Genomic DNA, 22,505 nt, shown 5'->3' with positions numbered 1-22,505 from the left:
AGGTACTATAAATATCTTCAATGTGAGGCAGAGAACATAGAGAGGTCTAGATATGGCTAAAGTGCTATTAAAGTTCACTAGCAAGATTGCTGGATGAGAGGCTTCACAGAAGAGATGCCAACAGAACTGAACCGTGAAGAAAGGGTAGAATTTGAAGAGAAAAAAAAAAAGGGTTCCTCACAAGGATAAAGGAATACAAGTCAGGCTTCAGAGAGGAACAGGAAAGAGAACAGCAAGTACTAAGTAGCTCACTTTGGCGAAGACGTGGCATACACAGGGGAGTACGGTGGGTAAGGCCAACTTTCTAAACCTAAAGACTAGATTCTACTGGCAGTGAAGAACCTTGTAGAGTTTGAAGAAAATAGGCAACAATAATAGAGCTGTGCATGAGAAAGGTTACACCGTCGGTAGGCAGAAATGGGAAGAGGCAGGGCAGAGGGCAGGGAGGAAATTATTAAAACACTCCAGGTAACAGGTAACAAGAACCCACACCAGGACGGCGGCAGCGGGACTGCAGGAAAGGAAAGGCATCCTGCACGCATAAAAGGCAGACCTCTGTCAACTGGGATGGGAGGATGCGAGCGACAACAGTCACGCGGCCCCCTTCCAACAGCGAAGACCAGGGAAGAGGAACACAAGCAGATCTGGGGCAGGAAATAAATTCCATTTCAGACGTAAAGAATGTAAAGTACAGATGAGGTATCAAAGGCAGCAGTGGGAAAAACTGTTGGAAACGATAAGCAGGAGCACAGCGAGAGAAGGAATACAGATTTCATAGCCAACAACTAGCAACTGAAGGACAGGGGAGGGCCTGTAAGTAAAAGGCCACGGAGATAATAGAACGAGACCTGTAAGGGCCATTATCACAAAAGAATTAACTCAATTTGGTGACTGGATATGAAGGATAAGAAAGTCAATAATGACTCAATGACTTTGAACTTGCATAACGAGGAGTATGCAAGGGCTATTAATAGAAAAAAGAAAGAGAGGAGAAACTGCAAGTCTTAAAGGGAGAGTGAAGCTCAGGTAGATAATCACTTGCCAAAGCTGTTATCTGAAAAGACTATTATGGCGGGAGGACAGAGCAGCTCAGCAGTTCTCAAGTTGACAATGAATGGACAGATGCACCTGGATGTTGAGGCATGCTCCATCATTACGTTAAAAATTTTCAAAGCTTATCAGAAGTTTCATGCTAATCTTGTTGTGGGCCAGTTAACAAGTAGTTTGCAAGACCTGCACAGGTCCACAGGCCATCCCCAGCATGGTCCTTAACCAGAAAATCTCCAACATGCCTCCCACTTCCAAGATGTTCTAACCCTTGTTTCACACCTGGCTGTGGAGGGAGGAAGAGTGTCATTCCGGGAACAGAAAGGCCAGCGGCCATCATTTACCAGCAGAGACAGGCCTGCCACCTTCTGCATTCTCAGTATGTGGCTTTCCTCACCTGTGAAATCAAAGAGCTGGCTCACCCAGCAACCAAAGTTGTGAAGGGAATGAAAAGAAATGACCTATCTGAAATCACAATATAAGTACAGGTATTATTATTAGATAATAACCTATATCCATCTAGTAACCTATATCCATTAACTAAAATTAAATCACTTATTAAATACACACATGCAAAAAACTCCTGGCCTAAACAGTTTTACCATGAGCTCTAGCAATAATAAATAATAATAATAATAATAATAATTCCAATCACACACAAAATATTCCAGATATCAGGAAAGAGGAGAATATTCTCTTTTTTTTTTTAAGATTTTATTTATTTATTTTAGAGAGAGATCAAGCACACAAGCAGGGGGAGGGGCAAAGGGAGAATCTCCAGCTGACTCCACACTGAGCATGGAGCCCAAGGCAGGGCTCAATCCCACGACCCCAAGATCATGACTTGAGCCGTAATCAAAAGTCTGACAATTAACCGACTGAGCCACCCAGGTGCCCTAAGGGAATATTCTTTTAATAAAGCTAACCTAAATTTGATACCAAAAACTTATTAACAAGGACAATATGACAAAAGGAAAATTATAGGAAAATCTTATTAATGATCTCAGAGGCAAAAAATATTAGTAAGTTGAATCTAGCAGCATATAAAAAAGAAATATCCAATCTGGGTTAATTAATGTAGGAATGCAACAATTATTTTTCAATCTGATCTTACTAGACCTCTCTTCTGCAAAAAACCACTTTATTCGTCTTTTCCTTTCATCTTCAAACTTTCTATTCCCTTGCTTCCTCCTGTTATTTTCCTCATTTTCTTCTTTCTTCTTTCTCTTCCCAATCCTCACATCATGTATGAAAATTCTCCTTCATTTTCATAACTTCAACATCACTTAAATAATGAAGATACAAGTCTGTTCTCTAGCCCATACCTCACAATTATATTGCAGAGACAAGATATTTATTTGGCGTGCTCATCCACATATAACTAACCCAGAAATGCTGGAATTAGGACAGAGTACTGGGGAGCAGAGAGGTGCACAGACAGAAGCACTCTGAAGATCTACAGAGGGTTCCTCTCAGTTTTTCACTTGAGTACTGATCAGTGCAAGGGTGTGCAAGAATACCCAAAAAGAATCTGAAAAGAGAAGGCCAAACAAGTTCCAGCAGCTCACACAGGGCAGGCGTAGTTTGTGTTCCTACCACCCAAGGGGAAAAACGTGCAATCTGCGGGGCACTGGGTAGACCGACCACTCAGGAGCAGACTGCCTCACTAATGGGGGTAAAGTGAGCCCTCAATTAAAGGCTGCCATGGCCCCATTTCACGAAGTTTAAAAAGCAAGCCTCAAAAGCTGTTTCTAAGTAACACTGTCCCCAGACAAAGCTCTTAAAGGAAGACAAAATACGAGAATCAAGGTAAGTAAAATTAACCAAGCCTGGCATCTAATAAAAAATTATCAGACATTCAAAGAAACAGGAAACTAGGACCCATAAGGAGAAAAAAATCAATAGAAACAGATCTAGAAATGATACAGATGACATAATTAGTAAACCAAGAATCAAAGAACAGTTATTACAACCATATTTCACATTTTTGAGAAGGTAATCATGATCACGTCAAGGAGAGACATGGACAATAATTTAGAAGACCCAAAACAAACTTCGAGAGATGAAAAATACAATATCTAACATGAAAAACAGACTGAATGGGATTGATGGCTGGTTACATGCCACAAAAGATTAAGTAACCTGAAGACAGCAATAGGAACTTTCCAAACTGAAACACAGAGAGGAAAAAAAGTGAATGGAACATCAATAAGCTGTGGGATAATTTCAAGCAGCCTAAAATATGTGTAAACTAAGTCTCTCAAATAGAAGGGGGAAGAAAAATAATTGAAGAAAACTAGGGCAAATTTTTTCTAAATTTCAGGAAAATTATAAACTTACAGATCCAAAAAGTCAACGAACCCCAAGCACAAGAAACATAAAGAAAATGAACTACACAAACGGTTTAAAACTACTGATAAAGAGGAAAATCTTAACAGAGAAAAAAAAAGATACATCATGTTCCTTGGACCAATTATGTGAAGGACGGCTGACTTCTCATTGGAAATAATGCAAGACATGTGAGCAACATCCTTAAGTACGCAAAGAAAAACTGCCAACCTAGGATTTTATGCCAGCAAAAATATCTTTCAAAAATGAAGGCATACATCCTTGAAACACGGATGGACCTAGAGGGTATTATACTAAGGGAAGTAAGTCAGAGAAGATAAATACCATATGATTTCACTTATATGTGGAATCAAAAAAAAAACAAAACAAAGCAGAAACAGACCCATAAACACAGAGGACAAACTGGCGGTTGCCAGAGGGGTTGGGGGTAGAGAGATGGGCAAAATGGGGTAGAGACAGAGGGTACAGACTTCCAGTTAAGCAGTAAGTCATGGGAATAAAAGGTACAGCATAGCGAATATAGTCAATGGTATTAGGGTTGTATGGTGACAGATGGGAGCTACACTTCTGGTGAACAGAGCATAACATACAGACTTGCCAAATCACTGTGTTATATACCTGAAACTAATGCAACATTGTGTGTTGATTATACTTCAATTAAAAAAAAAAAAGGCATGGGGTGCCTGGGTGGCTCAGTCAGTTAAGCATCCAACCGTTGATTTCAGCTCAGGTCATAATCTCAGGGTTGTGAGATCGAGTCTCCACACCAGGCTCCCTCTTCCTCTGCACTCCTCCCCCTCGCAAGCCAAAAAGGCATAGTCAGTTATACCTCGATAAAATTCTTCAGACATAAAAGCTAAAAGAATTCATCATCAGAAGAGCGGCACTATAAGAAATGTTAAAGTGAACCATTCATACAGAAAGAAAATAACATCAGATGGAAATATGGAACTATTCAAAGAAAAAAACCCTAGAAATCATGTGGGTAAATACAAAAGATTATTTTTCTTTTAAATCGCCTTAAAAGATAACTGCTTAAACAATAGCAATGTATTACAGGGATTATAACATACATAGAGGGAAATGTATAGCATCAAGTGTCTGTCAGAAAACAAGGTTTAAGCTATCACCTTAAAAACCTGAAAAAGACAAACAAATGGTATCCAAAACAAAGAGGGAAAGAATAGAAGAACATAATAGAAGGAAATAATAGAGATAAGAACAGAAAGCAATGAAATAAAGCTAAAAGAGAATCAATGAAACTAAAAGCTTGTTCTTGAAAAAGACCAATGAAAAAGAACTGAAAATGAACAAAGAGACATACACATACATGCCAAGGGTTCCAATGCAAGATCAACAGTGTTTTCAATAGTGTTGGTTAAACAGAAGATCCACACAAAAAAATGATCCTTAACACTGCACCTCACATTATATACAAATTATACAAAAATAAATTTCCACAAAGATTGTCAGGAAAACAATAAAGCTCCTAGAAAATAGTATTAGAGGATAACTTCATGACTGTGAAGCTGTGGGGTAATGATTTCTTAAATGGGTCACAAATACATTACCCATAAAGAAAAAGAGCAATAAATTGTACTTATTAAAATTAAGAACTGGGGGGGCGCCTGGGTGGCTCAGTCAGTTAAGTGTCTGCCTTCAGCTCAGGTCATGATCCCAGTGGGATCGGGCCCCACATGGGGCTCCCTGCTCCTTGGGAAGCCTGCTTCTCCCTCTCCCGCTCCCCCTGCTTGTGTCTCTCTCTGTCTCTCTCTGTCAAATAAATAAATAAAATCTTAAAAAAAAAAAAAAAGAAAGAATATGAAAAGGAGTTACTAGGAGTAATTACTGTTAATAATACATTTAAGGGGCGCCTGGGTGACTCAGTAGGTTGGGCATCTGCCTTTGGCTTGGGTCGTGGTCCTGGGGTCCTGGGATCAAGCCCTGCATCTGGCTCCCTGCTCCACGGGGAGCATGCTTTTCCCTCTGCCTCTCTGTCTCTCATGAATAAATAAAATCTTAAGAAAAAAATACATTTAAGATACCAACTTATTTCTGCTCTTGAGATATAAGTAAGAGCCTGCGAGATCTCCTTCAGCACATGCATGTACAGCTAAACTAAGTAACAAAGAAATCTTTCCCAAAACAAGGCCAGGGGTACCTGGGTGGCTCAGTCAGTAGAATATGTGACTCTTGATCTCTGAGTCGTGAATTCAAGTCCCTTGCAGGGCATAAAGCTTACTTAAAAAAAAAAAAAAAAAAAAAAAAAGGCCAAACTTTCTCCCTAAAATTTCTTCAAGCATAATCCTGGTTTAGCAAGAAAACTCATGAAACGCAGGTTTGTGGGAAAGCAGGTGGATGGGCAGCACAGAATGATGATCAGACTACTACCAGTTTTTCTTCCAAAAGAATCTGAGAATTCTAACAGGAATCTTCACTATCATTTATCATTCATTGCCCAGGTACCAGGTATTGTGCTTAAGCATTTACTTATGCTACCTCATTTACAGCAATTTGTAAAATTACCTCAAAATATCCCAAATCAAGTTAAGCTGACATGAACATCCACCTGAGAAAGCATGACTGATACTATCCATTCCTGTCAGAGTGTTAAGTTCAACTGTACTTTATCTGAAGAAAAGAATATGCTAATGGTAAGGAAGCAGTCTTGAATGATACATAAAATGGAACCTTGGAGAGAGAAGAAAACTATAGCATTCTCCAATCCTATCTAGGAGATTGGGGAGGCCAGGACAACTGGCCATTAATAAATCCAACTAACTCTCCTTCCAGGCCCAAATAAGCTCCCCATGTAGTTTTGCTTAGTGAACATTTGTACTATTTAATGATTATTTCTCACTTTATTTTTTTTTTAAAGATTTTATTTTATTTATTTGAGAGAAGAGAGAGAGTGAGAGAAAGAGAGCCCAAGGGGGGGTAGGGTCAGAGGGAGAAGCAGACTCCCTGCCATGCAGGGAGCCCGATGCGGGACTCGATCCCGGGACTCCAGGATCATGACCTGAGCTGAAGGCAGTCGCTTAACCAACTGAGCCACCCAGGCACCCAATGATTATTTCTCACTTTAAACTGGCATTTTGGTGGGCGCCTGGGTGGTTCAGTTGGTTAAGCGACTGCCTTTGGCTCAGGTCATGATCCCAGGGTCCCGGGATCGAGTCCTGCATCGGGCTCCCTGCATGGCAGGGAGTCTGCTTCTCCCTCTGACCCTCTTCCCTCTCGTGCTCTCTCTCTCATTCTCTCTCACTCAAATAAATAAAATCTTTAAAAAAAAATAAAAAATAAACTGGCATTTTGGTTTATACATTACTCTCTAGAGAATCAGTTCCCTGAGCCTAATCACCTCTGGGTACACTAACAAATCATATTTTAAGCCTATAAACCAAAAAACCAGGTTCTAGAGAATATATGTCCATACAATGCTACTGTGAGAGTCTAGGAGTTGGCCTGGGGCAGATAGCTGGTCTCCCCTCTATTTTGTCAAATATCTATTCAAACCACAATACTTAAAAAAAAAGAAAAAAATTAGCTGAGTCTGAGAGCCATCTTTTGGCTCCACAGACAGGGATCTATCTCGGAATGGCCCCACTGTACTAAGTGAATCCCTAAAGCAGTCCCCTGAAACAGAAAGAGCTTTCTCACTGTCCTGTGCATTCATCAATCTACAGCTTTCTGATAAGGCAGATACCAAGAACCCCTAATGAGATTACCTTGAAAACCATTTTAGCACATTAGAAATACTCAGTGCTTAAGGAAGATTAAAAATGGATCAATCTTGTAGAAGACAGAGCTGAAATAAGCTGTTCCCAGCTTCTGTAGGGATCAGGCCAAAGAGGATCCAGAAGTCAGGCAGCAGGACTCTGAGAAGCCCTGGGACCTCAGGCCAGTTCCTTAGCCTGCCTGGGCCTTGGTCTCCTCTTCTGTAAAAAGAGGGGATGGGACTAGGTAATCTCGAAGGTTCGTTTTCATTCTGAATTCTATTCCAAGTGGTTCCTTCAGTGATAAATGGGAAGGGTACAGAAACAAATTTACCAAGAAAACTGAAAAGCTTTATATAGTACATTTCCTCCCAAGTGGAATCTCTTTTACCTCCATTACAATAAAACTAGATCCAATGAGATAAAAGAACATTAGCATACAGAGTGAAACATCAGGCCATTACAGGGGTAACTGAAGAATCAAAACAAAAAGGAAGACTTACGTGTGTCTTTCATATCTGAGCGTTTCTCGGATGGACCATGCCACCTGGTATGGCGAGGCCTGCTCTGAGTCCTCTAGCTCCTCCCCGCTCTCTTCGGACCAGTCCAAACCTGGGACATGTGAGAAGATACAGCACGTTAAAAAAAAATGTTTTATTTAAAATTTAGAAAAAAAGCTACCAAAAATGCATAACCCAAAACCTATAGCACATACTATCACTGTATGAATAAATGCCTCTCTATTCCGACAAAAGTATTAATAATGACGTATGACATACACTCAGGTTTAAAATAATGACACTGTAACAAAAAAAAACTATATTCCAAGGATGAACTTCTTCGTCACACTTCACAAATGGACCAGAAACATAAGCAGAGAGTTCCAGTCCTTCCCCCCACCAAAACGTCATACATTAAACATCATACATCACGTCAGAAAAACATAAAACAAGGCTAATGTATGTTCAGGTAAGAAAGAAGTCAAAATGCACTGGTGGATTCACTCTACACTTCCACAAAGAAGGGCCCTAGGACAAACTGTCAAAGGCAGACACTTCATCCCCTTTCCCAACCCCTCCGGAGGAAAAGGACTCCATCCACCAGGCAGAGCCCTGGCCCTGGCTCTTAACCCTCTGCAGGAAGAGGAAAGGGTAAGAGGGCAATATTCTATTTCTAATGCAGCTTGGGCTTTCTTTTAATTCTTTTAAACAATAGCTGCCACATTCTGTGGCATTCTGAAAAACAAGTTTAGAGGGGACAATAGAGAAATACAGGATGAACAATGCTTACTTATTTTGTTAAACACCACTAATTTTAATGACTGGATAATTATTAGCTTCCAACATAAAGGTTTTACCTTTTTAGAAGTTTTGTATCTTGGAAAGGTCTCGATAAATACTGACGTTGCACAGTCTAACATGCATAACTTTAAATATACTCATACCGCTATGAGACTTGAATTGGGTACCTTGATAACTAGTATTAGGTCTTCCTTCTTGAGACCCTCAAAACTCAGAAGACCATCTTCATTAGACAGTTATGTTAGAAAGGACCTCAGAGGTTGCTTCTATAATTTAAGTAAGTTTACATGTGCCAAATAGGGAAATTAAGAAAAGGTTAATCGAAATGCAAATTATAAATGCTTAAAATTAAGTAACACATCACCACTGGCATAAAGAAACCTCAAATTTAGTTCCAAGATGACTATCCAAATGTTAGGTCACCTTAAAAAGTAAGTTACTTAAAAAAAAAAAAGTTAAAATAATTAGTGATTAAAAAAAGTAAAAAACAAGTAATCACAATAGCATTAGCTTCAGGATAGGATACTGAAAGGCGAAGTCTTTCAAACACAAAGTGACACTTAAGGTATCTTCAAAGTGAGGACATGAATTATCTTTTATTGTTTTTGTATAATTCATAATAATTTCTACTAAGTCACCTATATCTTCTCTGAAAAAGTCAAGATCTAAGTTGTAAAAACTAAGATGGAGGTGTTTCTCTTGTGAAATTAACTGTCCAATAAAGCAAACCTTTGATCTTGGCTTCATTATCACTAGTTTTAATATAACTAACTGAGATAACCAGGCCAGACGAGACTGTAAAAGCTGATTACAAGATTGCATTTTTCTTATTCTTTGCTGATATGAATGCAGACTATACTTGGTCATAACAGTGCATTACAATTTCTGGCTTCTCCAAAGTAACCTTTGTTTTGAAAACCTAGGACCCTAATATGCTTGATTTAAAAAAAATAAAAAAAATAAAAGGGAGGGGGTGCATGGGTCATTTAGTTGGTTAAGTGTCTGCCTTCGACTCAGGTCATGATCCCAGGGCCCTGGGATGGGGTCCTGGGATGGAGCCCTGCGTGGGGCACCCTGCTCAGCGGGGAGCCTGCTTCTTCCTCTCCCTCTAACCTTCTGCCCTGCTTGTGCTCTTACTCGCTCTCTCCCTCTCTCTCAAATGAATAAATAAAAATCGTTAAAAAAAAAGGACAATACTTTTTCTGTAAAGTCTCATTCTGTGCAAAATGACAAAAAACCAGCCTCTAACACAACATAGTTTGTTTCAAAAGCTAAAAAAATTACCAGCATCCATAAATACAAAAAAGTATAAATAAATATTTAGTAGATGGCACAGGTACATTGTGGAATAAGAGGCAAACATTTGGGAAGAAATAAAGTTAGATTTTGCCTTGAAACTAATACCTAATGAATTCCAAACAGAGGACTACAATGTAAATAAATCAAACAATAAAAGGACCAAAAGAAAATATGGGTGAATATATTACATACTCTTAGAGCCCAAACAAGTAAGAAACAAAATAAAGCAAAACAAAAAGCCTGATTCAAAAGGAAAAAAATTCTAAAAAAATAGAACACATCAACAATTTTAACTCCTAAATTCCAAAATAATTATATCATAGATATTTAAAAGCAAATAACAAATGGGAGAGGCTTTGCAACAAACATGAAATATGTATAAAAAGATCATACCAAATCAATAAAAAAAAGAAGCCCTTCAACAAAAATGAGTGAAAAAATTCAAAACGTAAATAAGAAATACAAACATCCAAAAAGCATATGAACAAATACTCAAAGCTACAATTACTATCTCAAAACAGCAGTTCTCACTTAGAGAATGGTCCATAGATCCCCAGGGGTCCCTGAAACCCTCCTTAGGGAGTTCCTTAGGTCAACACTATCTTCAAAATAAGAAGACATTATTTGCTTTTTTCACCGTGTTGGCATTTGCACTGATGATAAAAAACAAAAAACAAACCATGGTGGGTCAATCTGCTGGCGCCTCAGCATCAATCAGAGTGGTGGGACCAAACTATACGAGCAGTCATCCTGTGTTTCACACCACAATGTGCAGTTAAATAAATAAATAAATAACAGTTTTGAGAATATCCCTGGGGCGCCTGGGTGGCTTAATAGTTAAGCGTCTGCCTTCGGCTCGAGGCCCGATCCCAGTATGCTGGGATCAAGTCCCGTGCTTCAGTGGGGAGCCTGCTTCTCCCTATGCCTGCCGCTTCCCCCCGCTTGTGCGTGCACATTCCTTCCCTCTCTCCGACAAATGAAGATTTTATCAAAATAAAATCTTAAAAAAAAAAAAAAAGAATATCTGTGACAAAGCCCGGTATAGGTATAGTAAAGACTGTTTATTAAATCTTAGTTCTTGACTATGCGTCTTTACACCAGTGTCTGCGACTCCACGTAGAGTCAGAAAGCCCCTGCGCTGCACACCGTAAACGTATGGTGGCTGTCTTGAGGAAAAGCCCTTGCAGCACCTGGTGTTAACTGTGACCTCAACGAGCTGCTTTTTTTTTTTCACTCGACACCATTTTTATTTGAAGGAGTGACCAACAAACTGTGGTTACTAAGACTTGGATATCTGACAGTCATTTTTTTCTAAAATCAACACAGTGAAAACTGTCACCTCAAGGAAAACAATGGACAGGGCTTGTTGCCAACAATGAAATTCAGGTTTTCCCTTGAAAGCTTGATTTTTTTTTTTTAAACTTGAAGTCATCACTGAGTCTATGACAACTTTCTAACAGACTTTTCTGACCAGATTGGTGGTAATATTAAAGAATGTGATTTTTGTTTTGTTTTGAAGTAGGCTGGACACCTAGTGTGGAGCCCAACACGGGGCTTGAGCTCACGACCCTGGGATCAAGACTTAAGATGAGATCAAGAGTTGGATGTTTAACTGATTGAGCCACTCCGGCATCCCACGAGAGTATTATTTTTAAATTTGGTATAATGAAATATGTCCACATTTGGGATATATGTTTAACTAGGTAAACCAATATTTTCCAAACGACCAATATAGATGTTACAAAATCACGCATGGGTAAAAAGATCCCTTCAAAGTGCAAAGCAGATCAATGGATTTTAATGTAATGGTTTGCAAAATTCCTTGATATGGTTTCAGGTTTCACACTGCAACTAATCTTTAAGAAACTACCATTTGTCAATTTTTGGTATAGGATCAAATAAGAATATCCGCAATTATTTTTAAAAAGCTAGTAAAATATTCTTCCCTTTTCCAACTCCAAATGTGTAAGCCATATTTTCACATATTAATCAAAACCACATATCATGACTGAATGCAGAAGCAGACAGGAGAATCTGTCTTCCAGCAAACTACACATTAAGATTTACAAAACAATGTAAAATAATGCTGCTCTTCTCATTATATTTCTTTTCTTTTGGGAAAACATAGCTATTTCATAAAAAGAACATGTTAACATGTGGTGTTATCTTTAAAAATGCATTAACATTTTAAAAATTTCTCAGTTTTAACTTCTAATTCAGTAAATATCAACAAATGTGACTCACATACATAAAGGCTCTACAGTGTCCTCAATCATTTTTAGGTGTAAAGGGATTCTTAAGGCCTAAAATTTGAGAAACACTGATCTAAGTTACGCAAATTAAAGCAAATTTTCTATCAAATTTGCAAAGGCACAATAATAACCAATATCCAGTACTGTAAAGATGGAGAGAAACTGTCATCTCATACCCTGCTGAAAGAAGGGCAATGTAACAAAATAGTTCTGAAGGAAAATGACATGTATCAAAAAGCTTTTTAAAAAAAATGCAAAAGCTTGGAATCAGCAATTCTGCTTCTAGGAATCTGAAGGAAAAATTAGAGATGTGACAGTAATTATTTTACTATGAGGATATACAGCTACACTTTATAATAATATAAACTGGAAACAACCTAAATTAGAGAAAGAATTCAGCTGTGACAAATTATATGGTATATGAAAAATTACTACCTTCATAGTACCTTGTGAAAAATTTTAAAACAGGTTATAAAACTGTATGTACAGCAGGAACCCAATTTTACAGATCTGAAATATACCAAGGCATTAACAAATGGGTATTAATAAGGTTTGGGTGTTTTAATTTATTTTTTTTATATATCTTTTCTTTAAGTATTATTAGTTGTTTTAATTACCAAAAGTCATACATGGCTTAGTAACAGGTGAAACAATATAAAACTCTAATATAAGAAGAGATGCCATTCCCATCTCCGTAAAAACACATCCTATCCAATTCTGTCCTCCCCTTGACAGTGTTAACAGCCTGGTAGTATATAACCATTCACACATTAAAGACCCATGCTTATACCTCAATAGGCAAACATCTATCTGTCCATATGCTTAATCAACAGATACACTGATGCCCCTTGTTTATTTACTTTATTTTTACAAATGGGGTAATACAATACCCCCAGATTTTTTTCTACTTGCTAATATAAAATAGGCACATCTAGTTATAAAGGTTGTTTGAGGATTTTTTTTTTTTAAAGATTTATTTATCTGAGAGAGTGAGAATGAGAGAGAGAGAGAGCGAGCGAGCACATGAGAGGGGAGAGGGTCAGAGGGAGAAGCAGACTCCCCGCTGAGCAGGGAGCCCGATGCGGGACTCGATCCCGGGACTCCAGGGTCATGACCTGAGCCGAAGGCAGTCCCTTAACCGACTGCGCCACCCAGGCGCCCCTGTTTGAGGATTTTTAATACTGCAAGCAACACTGCAATAAACATCCTTGAACACATATCCTAACATTCTGATATTTTTTTCACCCATAGGAATAGAGTCCCAAAAGTGAGTTTGCTGGCTATATATACACTCTTTTAATTTGTAAACACGGTCACATTATTCACCAGCAATGTAGAAGCCTCATCAACAGTGGATATAGTTTTTGCCAATCTGACAGAAACTGTTACTTTGATTTGCATTTCCACACCTGCTATGGGGACTGAGGTTTTCACTGGTTTACTAACCACTTGTATTTCTTCTTCCTCTGGGTCCCATCCTTTTCCTATCCTTCTATTACTATCACATCATGCAAATGATTTTTCCTCAAGTTAGAATCACAGCTCACACCATATTTAAGAATATATTCCAAATGAATTAAAGGTTTTAAATAATCAAACACAGAACAATCGAATTATCAATAAGAATATATAAAACACCTGTATGAACTTGGGATCAGAGAGATTTTCTTGAGCAAGAAAATTCAGAAGCAATGAAGGAAAGACATTTCACTACATTCAAGTTTCACCTGTAGTTTTTCACTTTTAAATCATGAACAGGCATCACTATGGGAATTTTTTTTTACAAGGTTTTTTGCTTTTTTTTTTTAACTGTCAGCAGATATTAACAATGCTATCATTATTCCAAAGTCCTACGATAAGACATGTCGAAAACTTCATCAGACACAGGTGCTGAGCTCACAGGGGCAGAGAACCCAACACAACTGCCTTTCGATACCACTGTTGCTACCACAAACGAGAAACTGTGACTGCCATTCCAAATTTGCCGACTCCTACTTCCATATCCTGTCTACCAAGGATCATCCCCTCCACTAGCCTATTTCCTTGACGAAGGCCCCCCTAAACACACAGTCTTGCACTGAACCCCCCGCGTCCCAGGGCCCTGCCACCAGCATCACAGATGCAGCAGGTCTGAACACTGAGCCTCCCCTGCAAGGGCACGCTGTGTTACAGTCCGGGAAATGAGAGAACTCACCTAAATGGGGAAACAGATCAGTGTCCAACTGATGTTTCTGGGTGCACAGTTTCACCAGTCTGTGCAGGCGACTTATACAGGAGAAGTGTGGAGAGAAGGCTGTGGCTTTCATCAGGACCCGGTCAGTCCTGGGCGGGTCCGTGGCTGGAGCCCTACTGGATGGCAGGAGGGGCAGCGGCCTCTTGTGGGGCAACTGCCTCGCTTGTGCTATAGTGTGTGTGGTGGGGGCCACTCCCTGCATTGGTAGGCTGGTGCTCGGAGGTGGAGGGGACTTGCAGACTACACCCTGCGGTGGCGGTGGCGGTGGAGCTGGAGGTTTCAAGGACGAGGCTAAAGGTGACAGGTGGGAGAGCTGTGGCGGGGCCTGCTGCTGTGAAGGCGCAGGAGGGGGACTAAAGTGCTCTTGTCGGACTTTTAAAATCTCCGTCTCTCTCTGGCGCTGCCGATTCTGGGCCAACTTGCTCTGCAACTTCTTTCTCACAGTTGCCCCTTTCTTTAGGTCATCATCTTCCTCGTTGAAAGCGAATGGGTCTTCCAACTCGGTTTCCAGGTAGTGGAGAGGGACCCTAGCCCCAGGTGGAGAGAGGGACATTCCATCCAGCCCGTTGGGCATCTTCAAGGCCAACGGGGGCACCGTCAGGCTAAAGGCCATGGTATCCATCTGGTGCCTGACCTTCACCTCATCTATAGGATCATTCTTTTTCTTCCTCTCTTTTTTCGGGATAAAGCCAAGTACCTGCAAGTGGCTGTTGCAGTACCTTTAAAAAACACACACGGGGAAATGATTATGATATACACTAAGAGAAGTTGAATATAAAACTACATAGTATAAAATGTGAATCCTACCTAATATATTAAAAATGCATGACTATAGGAACTCTTGGCATTCATGGATTTAACATAAACAACCTCTACTACTCTCAAGCACGCCTCAAAGTCTGCAATTTTCCTGAAGCAAATAGGTGAGTTGTGTGTGTGCAGAGGCTGCCAGAGAGAAGTGAGTCATTCCAACACTGAGTGGCCCTGGATGACCATCCAGCTATGGCTTCTCACTCTGCTTTGTTATTTTGTATTCACAGCACAAAAAGAACTCATCAAGTCTAAAGGATCTCTAAAAACTGTTATGGAGAGGAAAAAAAAATCGTATCTATTTATCTATATATATTCCAATGTCATTCAAGTATTCGTAGATTCACAAAGATCTTATGACATAATCCCTAAAAATACCAAGTGTCTACAGTGTATTCTACACACACATACACACACAGATCGAGAGAGAGAGAAATAAAGAATACAGAAGGGAAGGAGAAAGTAAAATAATAAAACTAACAGTTAGAGGGATTACAGATGAAATGAGTTCCTCAACAGCCAGAGAAGTACATTTATACCTGCAGTAGGTACTAAAATAATGCCCTTTATACAGATGAGGAAGCTAAACTTGATAAAAATTAAATAACTTGCCCCAACCCCCCCCCCCCACTCTGGAAACTGATAGAGCTGAGACTCCAACGAAGAATCTAAGCTCAGGAGACTCTCCATAGTCTTCAGCAATGAGGTTACTTTTGTAATGTAAATGGTATTTTAAAAAATACTAAAAAGGACAGCATCCTTCTACTCAGTAAGAAAGAAGAATACATGTTGTTCCCAGAAACCACACTGAAAACCTACAGAGGCTTTTAACCAGTAGTAAAGTAGTGTTTCCCAGACTGGGATTCCTCATGCAGTTCAGAAGGTTAGCAAGTATGCCATAAAAAAAAAAAAAGAGTACTCCATGCTTAAATAAATTTGAAAAATGCTGGCTTCAACAGAATTAGACAATGATTTTGTTGTTTGTTTCTGCTGAACAACTTCTCAAAGCATTTTGTATGATAACGTACATTGCGCTTCAAGGTGGCAATGTACCCATCTGGCAGGGTTTCCCAAACTTACTTGAAAAGGGCATCTATTTTTATTGTAGCGAACTTGTGGAGAACACAGTTTAGGTAAAAATGGCAATAAAGTAATTAATGTCAATCTTGAAACTCACTGGGCCGTATCAGACAAATTTTTAAGTAATTGTTAAAAATACAGATTCACCAAATCATCAAGAGACATGGTTTTGTTGGTTTGTCTGAGAAATAAATCTCTCAAAGACACGCCTCCATTTTAATAGGACTATTAAGAAAAAGCTTTCTGGACAGTAAAGAGAATCTACACTGTGTGTGTGTGTGTGTGTGTGTGTGTGTGTGAGCGCGCGCACACACACACACTTGCACATACACACCTAACAGGTTTAGGTTAGGTCTCACACAGACCTTAAACAGAATAGATTTATAAAGCTGTGGCCAAAATGGAAAAAGTTTCAGGGATAACTGCATGATTTTTGTTGTTGTTTTCAAGTCATTTTTAAATTATCAAAAGGATTAGCAGGGTAGAAATGAGGTGAGATAGTTTTTAAATTTGGAAATGAAATTTTTCTGCTCATTACACATGAGCAGCCTGAACAGGTAACTGAGCCTGCCCCGTGCCACCTCACGTAACAGGGCAGAGGCTAATCTGCACGTCCAGCCCTCCTTCAACCTCACCCTCAACTCCTGCTCCAGCTACTCTGTCAGCATTACCACACAGAGTCTGAACTTGTAAAACACTTCCTCTTCTAGAAGGGAAGAATTTTCATAGCTAGAATTACAACAGCTTACTTCATTATGATCAGTGTTTAAAAGAAGTATGCAAATATGAATTGAATAACTATATAGGGGAGTGACCGCTAATGGGTTCTTTTGAAGGGACGAAAATGTTGTAAATTAAACTGTGATGAAAGTTGTACTAAAAAATACAGAATTATACACTTCAAATGAGAGAACTGTATCAGATGTGAATTATATCTTAATTAAGCTGTCTAGGAAAATGGTAAACATACAGGAAACAAAAAACTTCTTGACAAATCACTACTAAAAAATATATAAAATTAGAACAAATTTAAATTATATAAAATAACCAATTTAATAAAACCACTTATCTCTGAGAAACCAAGGCTACAGTAATAAGCCTTAGCCTCCCACTGTACAAGTACATTAGAAAATGAACTTTACTTTTTAATTATACCAGTATTCCTACTGAACATAACACTATTCTATTTCAAAGAGGTAAGAATCCCTTAAGTTAGCATTTTTAATACATACCAGAAGTTAGACACCAGATACTAAGAAGCTTCCTTCAGCTGACCACCAATCAGATAATTTTATCAATTAAAAGTCATTGGGAGTTTGTTTTCTATAATACATAAAACCATCTCAAATTCCTAAGTGTCCAAAGAATAACTGCATTAACAATAATGAAAGCTTATTTTCAAAAGAATATCAATCTTTTCTATATTATGTCATATAGTGTAGTTATTAACTATCAATATTTATATACCCCTTAGACCTTATATCAATTCAACCTGGATTTCTTGAGGCAACATAAGAATATTACCTCCTACTGATGTCTACTTAATCTATCTCCAAGCAACCCTACAAATAATAAAAATATTACCATTTGCATTGGTTTGAACCAATTTGGAAAGATTTATGTAACTTAGTACTTAAGCGTAGTTTCTTTTGATACAGCCACACAAGTCCTTCCCCTTCTTTTCTTGTTCTAAAAAGAGGAAACTACTTTGAATATCAAGGTGAAGACCTATGATTCAGAGAATTAATATTCTGGAGAAATGCAGAGCAATTCTTGTTTTACTTCTCGCTGCTAGCTATTAACATAGTACTTGCTTCCGCTGAAATGGAAAAAAAAAAAATCCAAGGTGGACAATTGCAAATGTGGTAAACTGAATTTAAGACAAAATTACAGGGGTGCCTGGCTGGCTCAGACGGAGGAGCATGCGACTGTTGATCTCAGGATCATGAATTTGAGCCCCATGTTGGGTGTAGAGATTACTTAAATAAACAAACTTTAGGGCGCCTGGGTGGCTCAGATGGTTAACCGTCTGCCTTTAGCTCAGGTCGTGATCCCAGCCTGGGATCGAGCCCCACGTCTGGCTCCTGGCTCAGCAGGGAGCCTGCTTCTCCCTCTCCCTCTGCCTCTCCCCCTGCTCATGCTATCTCTGTGTCTCGAATGAATAAATAAAATCTTTAAAAATAAAATAAATGAACTTCAAAAAAAAAGGACAAATTATAGATGTGTTTATAGTGGAGCTTGGAGTAAAAAAATGAACCCAAGTTCATCAATTCTTCAAGTTAAAGAAGGCCAGGGGTTAAGAAACGGGCATGGTAAGTCTGCTAGAAGCTGGACAGATATTTTTAGTCAGGTACAGTGAGTGGTCCCTTTCTCAACTGAGATTAAAATTTTATTCCTTGCCTCACTGAGCAGCTGCTTCTTTCAGGTATTGTAATGTGAAGCTTTAAGTGCGCATTAGAAATTCCAAGGAAGTATTCCCAAATCACCACATGATGCTATACTCATTTTGGTGGGAGCTCTATCAACACAAATTATTTATTTCACCATAAAAGTGTAAAATTGCTCACCATGACATACACAAAACATGACATCTTTTCAACCAATTTATGCAGGTGACATCTGTTTATGCACAGGTACAAGGATGAAGGCTGTATATACATATTTTAAAGATTAAAGTAAAAAGTTCACATTTTCTACCTAAAGATAACAGTATTTGAAACTTTTGGGGAATAATTATGCATCTCTCTGTAATATCCAACAATGCCCACATGGTTTCTGGAGAACCGAAGAAAAAAATGAAAAAGAGATTATATATGAAATAGTCTGAATTTTCCTGAGACTATGAAAGATGAGTAACTATCATAAGACTCTTTCTCTAAAAACACCTCCATGTTTTTTAATTCAGCCAAGTAAAAATTCATAATCCTAGTGATAAAGCCTACTCTTACTGTAAACATACCATTTCTCAATTATGTTAACCATACTTTATATGGAACTCTTTTAACCAAAAGGCAAGATTACAGAACAATGCCAAACACTGCTTAGAAGTCTGAGACAAAGTACATCTTCTCAATAATTCAAGTAATCATTCTTTTGAATACTTCATTTTCATTAAGTACATACCCTTTGCTACCTTTCAAGCACAGATTAAAAATTTCCAAAATCATTACCATTAATTACAACACCTAAATAGTTCCTATAATTTCTCTTGTTTAAGCAGATTTCTATCATAATCAGGAACTACTTTATAAAACACTGCAAACCAAACACAAGCGACGATTTTGAGGAAAAATTTCTTTTAAAGTCTATTAAACCAATAAAAAAAAAAAAAAACCAAACACACTTTTCAAATAATTCCCCACTTCTGGGGAATTTTCTAAAAACTGCCATCTCTTGTCTTTAGAATAGATTCCAAGGTTTACTTAGATTATCCCAGAACTCAATGCTTAAACTCACCGCACTTAAAAAAAGAAAAAAAGAAGAAGAAAAAGAAAATTCCAGGTCTACGAATGAAATCAAAGATGGATTCCCATAATTAGCTCTTACCTACGATCCTCTGATTTGGGGATGGGGTTGGTGCAGCGTTGGCTGTTATACTTGGCCACATATTCACATTGCTTGAAGGGGGCAGTCTTGTCCTCCAGAACGTGTCTGATACAGAAAGCGTACCCGTTGAGTCGCCGCTGCTTGCACAGTTTGGGGCTATATGAGCACAAGGGCTTATTGTCAACCTCAGAGAAGTGTATATGTTTCCCTTCATACATCACGTGACTCTATTCCTTGTGAACATCAGCTAAAAGACCACCACAAAAAAAGAAACCCAAATGATAAATCAGAGAGTATAAGGCAGATTTAAGTTGAGAATTTCACTGAGGGACTTCTGGCCCCACAGCCATACCTGATTTTAAATCTTCTGCACCATTGCAATGTTAAGAGAACCCCAAGGATACCACAGTTTGGAATGCTGCAGAATCAAGATGAAGCAGATTGTCTACAAAAATATCAAAAGGCCTAGTTAACAAATAGAAACGAGAAAAGCTTGCTTACCTGGGAAGTCAAACACTAGGATATCACCCTTCCTAACAGGATGGATTCTCCTTTGTAATCCATCATCCCAATATGAAATTAAAATAGTAAGAGACATTATAAAACACCAAGTTACCTCCCCCCTCCAAATTGAACGAAGTAACTTTTACTCTGGGAAAGTTCTTTTAAGTGCCTCAAAGCAGCGGGGCTCTTTCAAACAAATGTAAGGCGGCAGGTCTTTGTATGTCATTACTGGTGGTTGAATGCTACATCTATTTTCAGAACGCAAATCTCTTCACAATACCAATGGAATGAACTTACAGACTTAAAACGTCCCTCAGAAATTTGACATTTTGATATGTTGACAAAATATTTGGCCATTTGCAACAAATGTTTCTATGAAATACAAAAGGGGGGGCAAATTCCTGTTCTAGAAGTCATTTTCCCTGTAATTATTTCCCCACATTTATCCCACCCAATGTAAACTTCTTGAGCCCAAAGACTAGTCACCTAACTACACTTCCAGCATCCAGGGCACGGCTATATACCACATGCTGCAGCCAATTACCCTAAAGAGGGTAAGAATCAGGACTTAAGAAATGTTTGGAGTTTTAGTAACAAATGGAAGGAAGAAACCACGTAACACCCACTACTTCTCTGCACACAGAATGGCCAGCAGTAACATTTCCATAGTATAACATCAGACAGTCTACAGTGAAAGCTAGATGTGTCAAGTCAGGGTGTAGTGGGACCCTGTGGTTTAACCCACTTTCTCCAGAATCTACAACTCATCCAGATGGGCTGACAGAATAGCTTGGATACTAATTACAGACAAACTCCAGAATACGCTCTTCTTTACCAAACTGGGTATGAAATTCCTCACACCCATCAACGTCAAGACACGTATCTGCTTAAAGGAGTCAGAAGACACGTTTGCCATCTGTCACTTAGTGTTACCTTGAATAAATAATACAGCCTCAGTTTTATCATCTGTAAAGTGGGGCTAATGACAGTAGCTATGTTATCATCAGGTTGCTCTAAGGATCCAGTGATACAAAGCATGCAACACACCAACTACCTTGCCTAGTGCATGTTAAGCACCGAACAAATGAGGTTATTAAAAAACGTCAATGCTTCTTATTACTTACATTCTACCTGTTGGTGATACAGAATTTCTATTGTCCTTGAGTACTTCACTGTAGCAGAAAAAACTGAAGTATTAGCTTAGTTAATAAAAATCACATTCATTACTGAGTAAACCTAATTAGATAATCAATGTAAATCAAAAATAAGAGCTTTCAGGACGGCTGAGTGGTTCAGTCGGTTAAGCGTCTGCCTTCGGCTCAGGTCATGATCCTAGGGTCCTGGAATGGAGTCCTGCATTTGGGCCCCTTGCTCAACAGGGAGCCTGCTTCTCCATCTGCCTGCCGCTCCCCCTGCTTGTGCTCTCTCTGACAAATAAATAAAATCTTACAAAACACAAAAATAAGAGCTTTCCCTTTTTACTTTATTAGGATACAAGGAGAAAAAGTTGTATTAAAAATTCAACTGCCCTAAAGGTCTAGATGTTCAAGGACAGGAAGTATTTCAAAGCAAACCCACGCTTCCTTTTTTTTTCTTTGTTCTTTTTTTTAGAGACGGAGAGAGAGGGGAAGGGGGAGAATCTTAAGGGGGGGGAGCTCCATGCCCAGCACAGAGCCTGACATGGGACTCGGATCTCACAACCCTGAGAGATCATGACCTGAGCCAAAATCAAGAGTCGGACACTTAACCGACTGAGCCACCCTGACGCCCCATGCTGTTTCATTTTTATACTCTCTTTGGCTTGCTCATCCACCTGGTCAATATTAAATATTTCGTAAACTAGTTCAAGTAAACCTGTATGAACTTCTGTATGAAAAAAATACACTGGATGTAAGTGAAAAAAGTAGCCAATATATCTATGTGTATGAGAATATTTTATAAGTCATAGAAAGACTGGGGGCAGGAACGGGAGGGACATGAAGGACAACCTTCACTTTTAAGACATATTCTGGATCTACAATCACATGTGATGTATCTAGACTGATGACTGCTTTCCAATTTTTATACATCATTTTTCCCCCTATTTGAATTGGCCAGAACTGCTGGAATAATGTTAATAATAATGGGGACCACTGTTATTCCTGTTAAATGAGAATTGCTTACAGTCAATGGTAGGAATAACGCAAGCTTTTACCATAAAATTTATTTCCTGTTATGTTAAATATCAAGTAATTCCTGTTTTATTAAGAGTTGTTTCTTAAAAAAACAAGAACAACTCAGAGTTGATGGTTAATTTTACCAAATTCTTTTTCGGCTTGAGAGAAAATCATGTTTCTCTTTTGTACTGTTAAAAACAAGGCATTTAGTATTT

The 22,505-nt window shown here is 38.7% G+C and overlaps 1 protein-coding gene across 1 annotated transcript in view; it reads right to left on the bottom strand.

Moving 5' to 3' along the window:
* The window catches only part of INO80D (INO80 complex subunit D), a 63,049-nt gene that overhangs the window by 26,038 nt on the left and 14,506 nt on the right, over nucleotides 1–22,505 (bottom strand). Inside the window, exons 2-5 of the mRNA XM_028112220.2 lie at nucleotides 19,983–20,075; nucleotides 19,631–19,877; nucleotides 14,156–14,913; nucleotides 7,613–7,721 (exon numbers count right to left, since the gene is read on the bottom strand). Of these exons, the coding sequence (XP_027968021.1) occupies nucleotides 7,613–7,721; nucleotides 14,156–14,913; nucleotides 19,631–19,848 (1,085 nt within the window). The 5' untranslated portion in view covers nucleotides 19,849–19,877; nucleotides 19,983–20,075. The remainder of the gene's footprint in view (nucleotides 1–7,612; nucleotides 7,722–14,155; nucleotides 14,914–19,630; nucleotides 19,878–19,982; nucleotides 20,076–22,505) is intronic.

The sequence above is a fragment of the Eumetopias jubatus genome, unplaced genomic scaffold, assembly GCF_037043125.1.
Source record: "Eumetopias jubatus isolate StellerSeaLion01/CBP00866 unplaced genomic scaffold, mEumJub1_p1.0 scaffold_3, whole genome shotgun sequence".
NCBI classification, from domain to species: Eukaryota; Metazoa; Chordata; class Mammalia; order Carnivora; family Otariidae; genus Eumetopias; species Eumetopias jubatus.
Note: the sequence above shows the minus strand (reverse complement) of the source record. Positions and strands in the feature narration are given on the sequence as shown.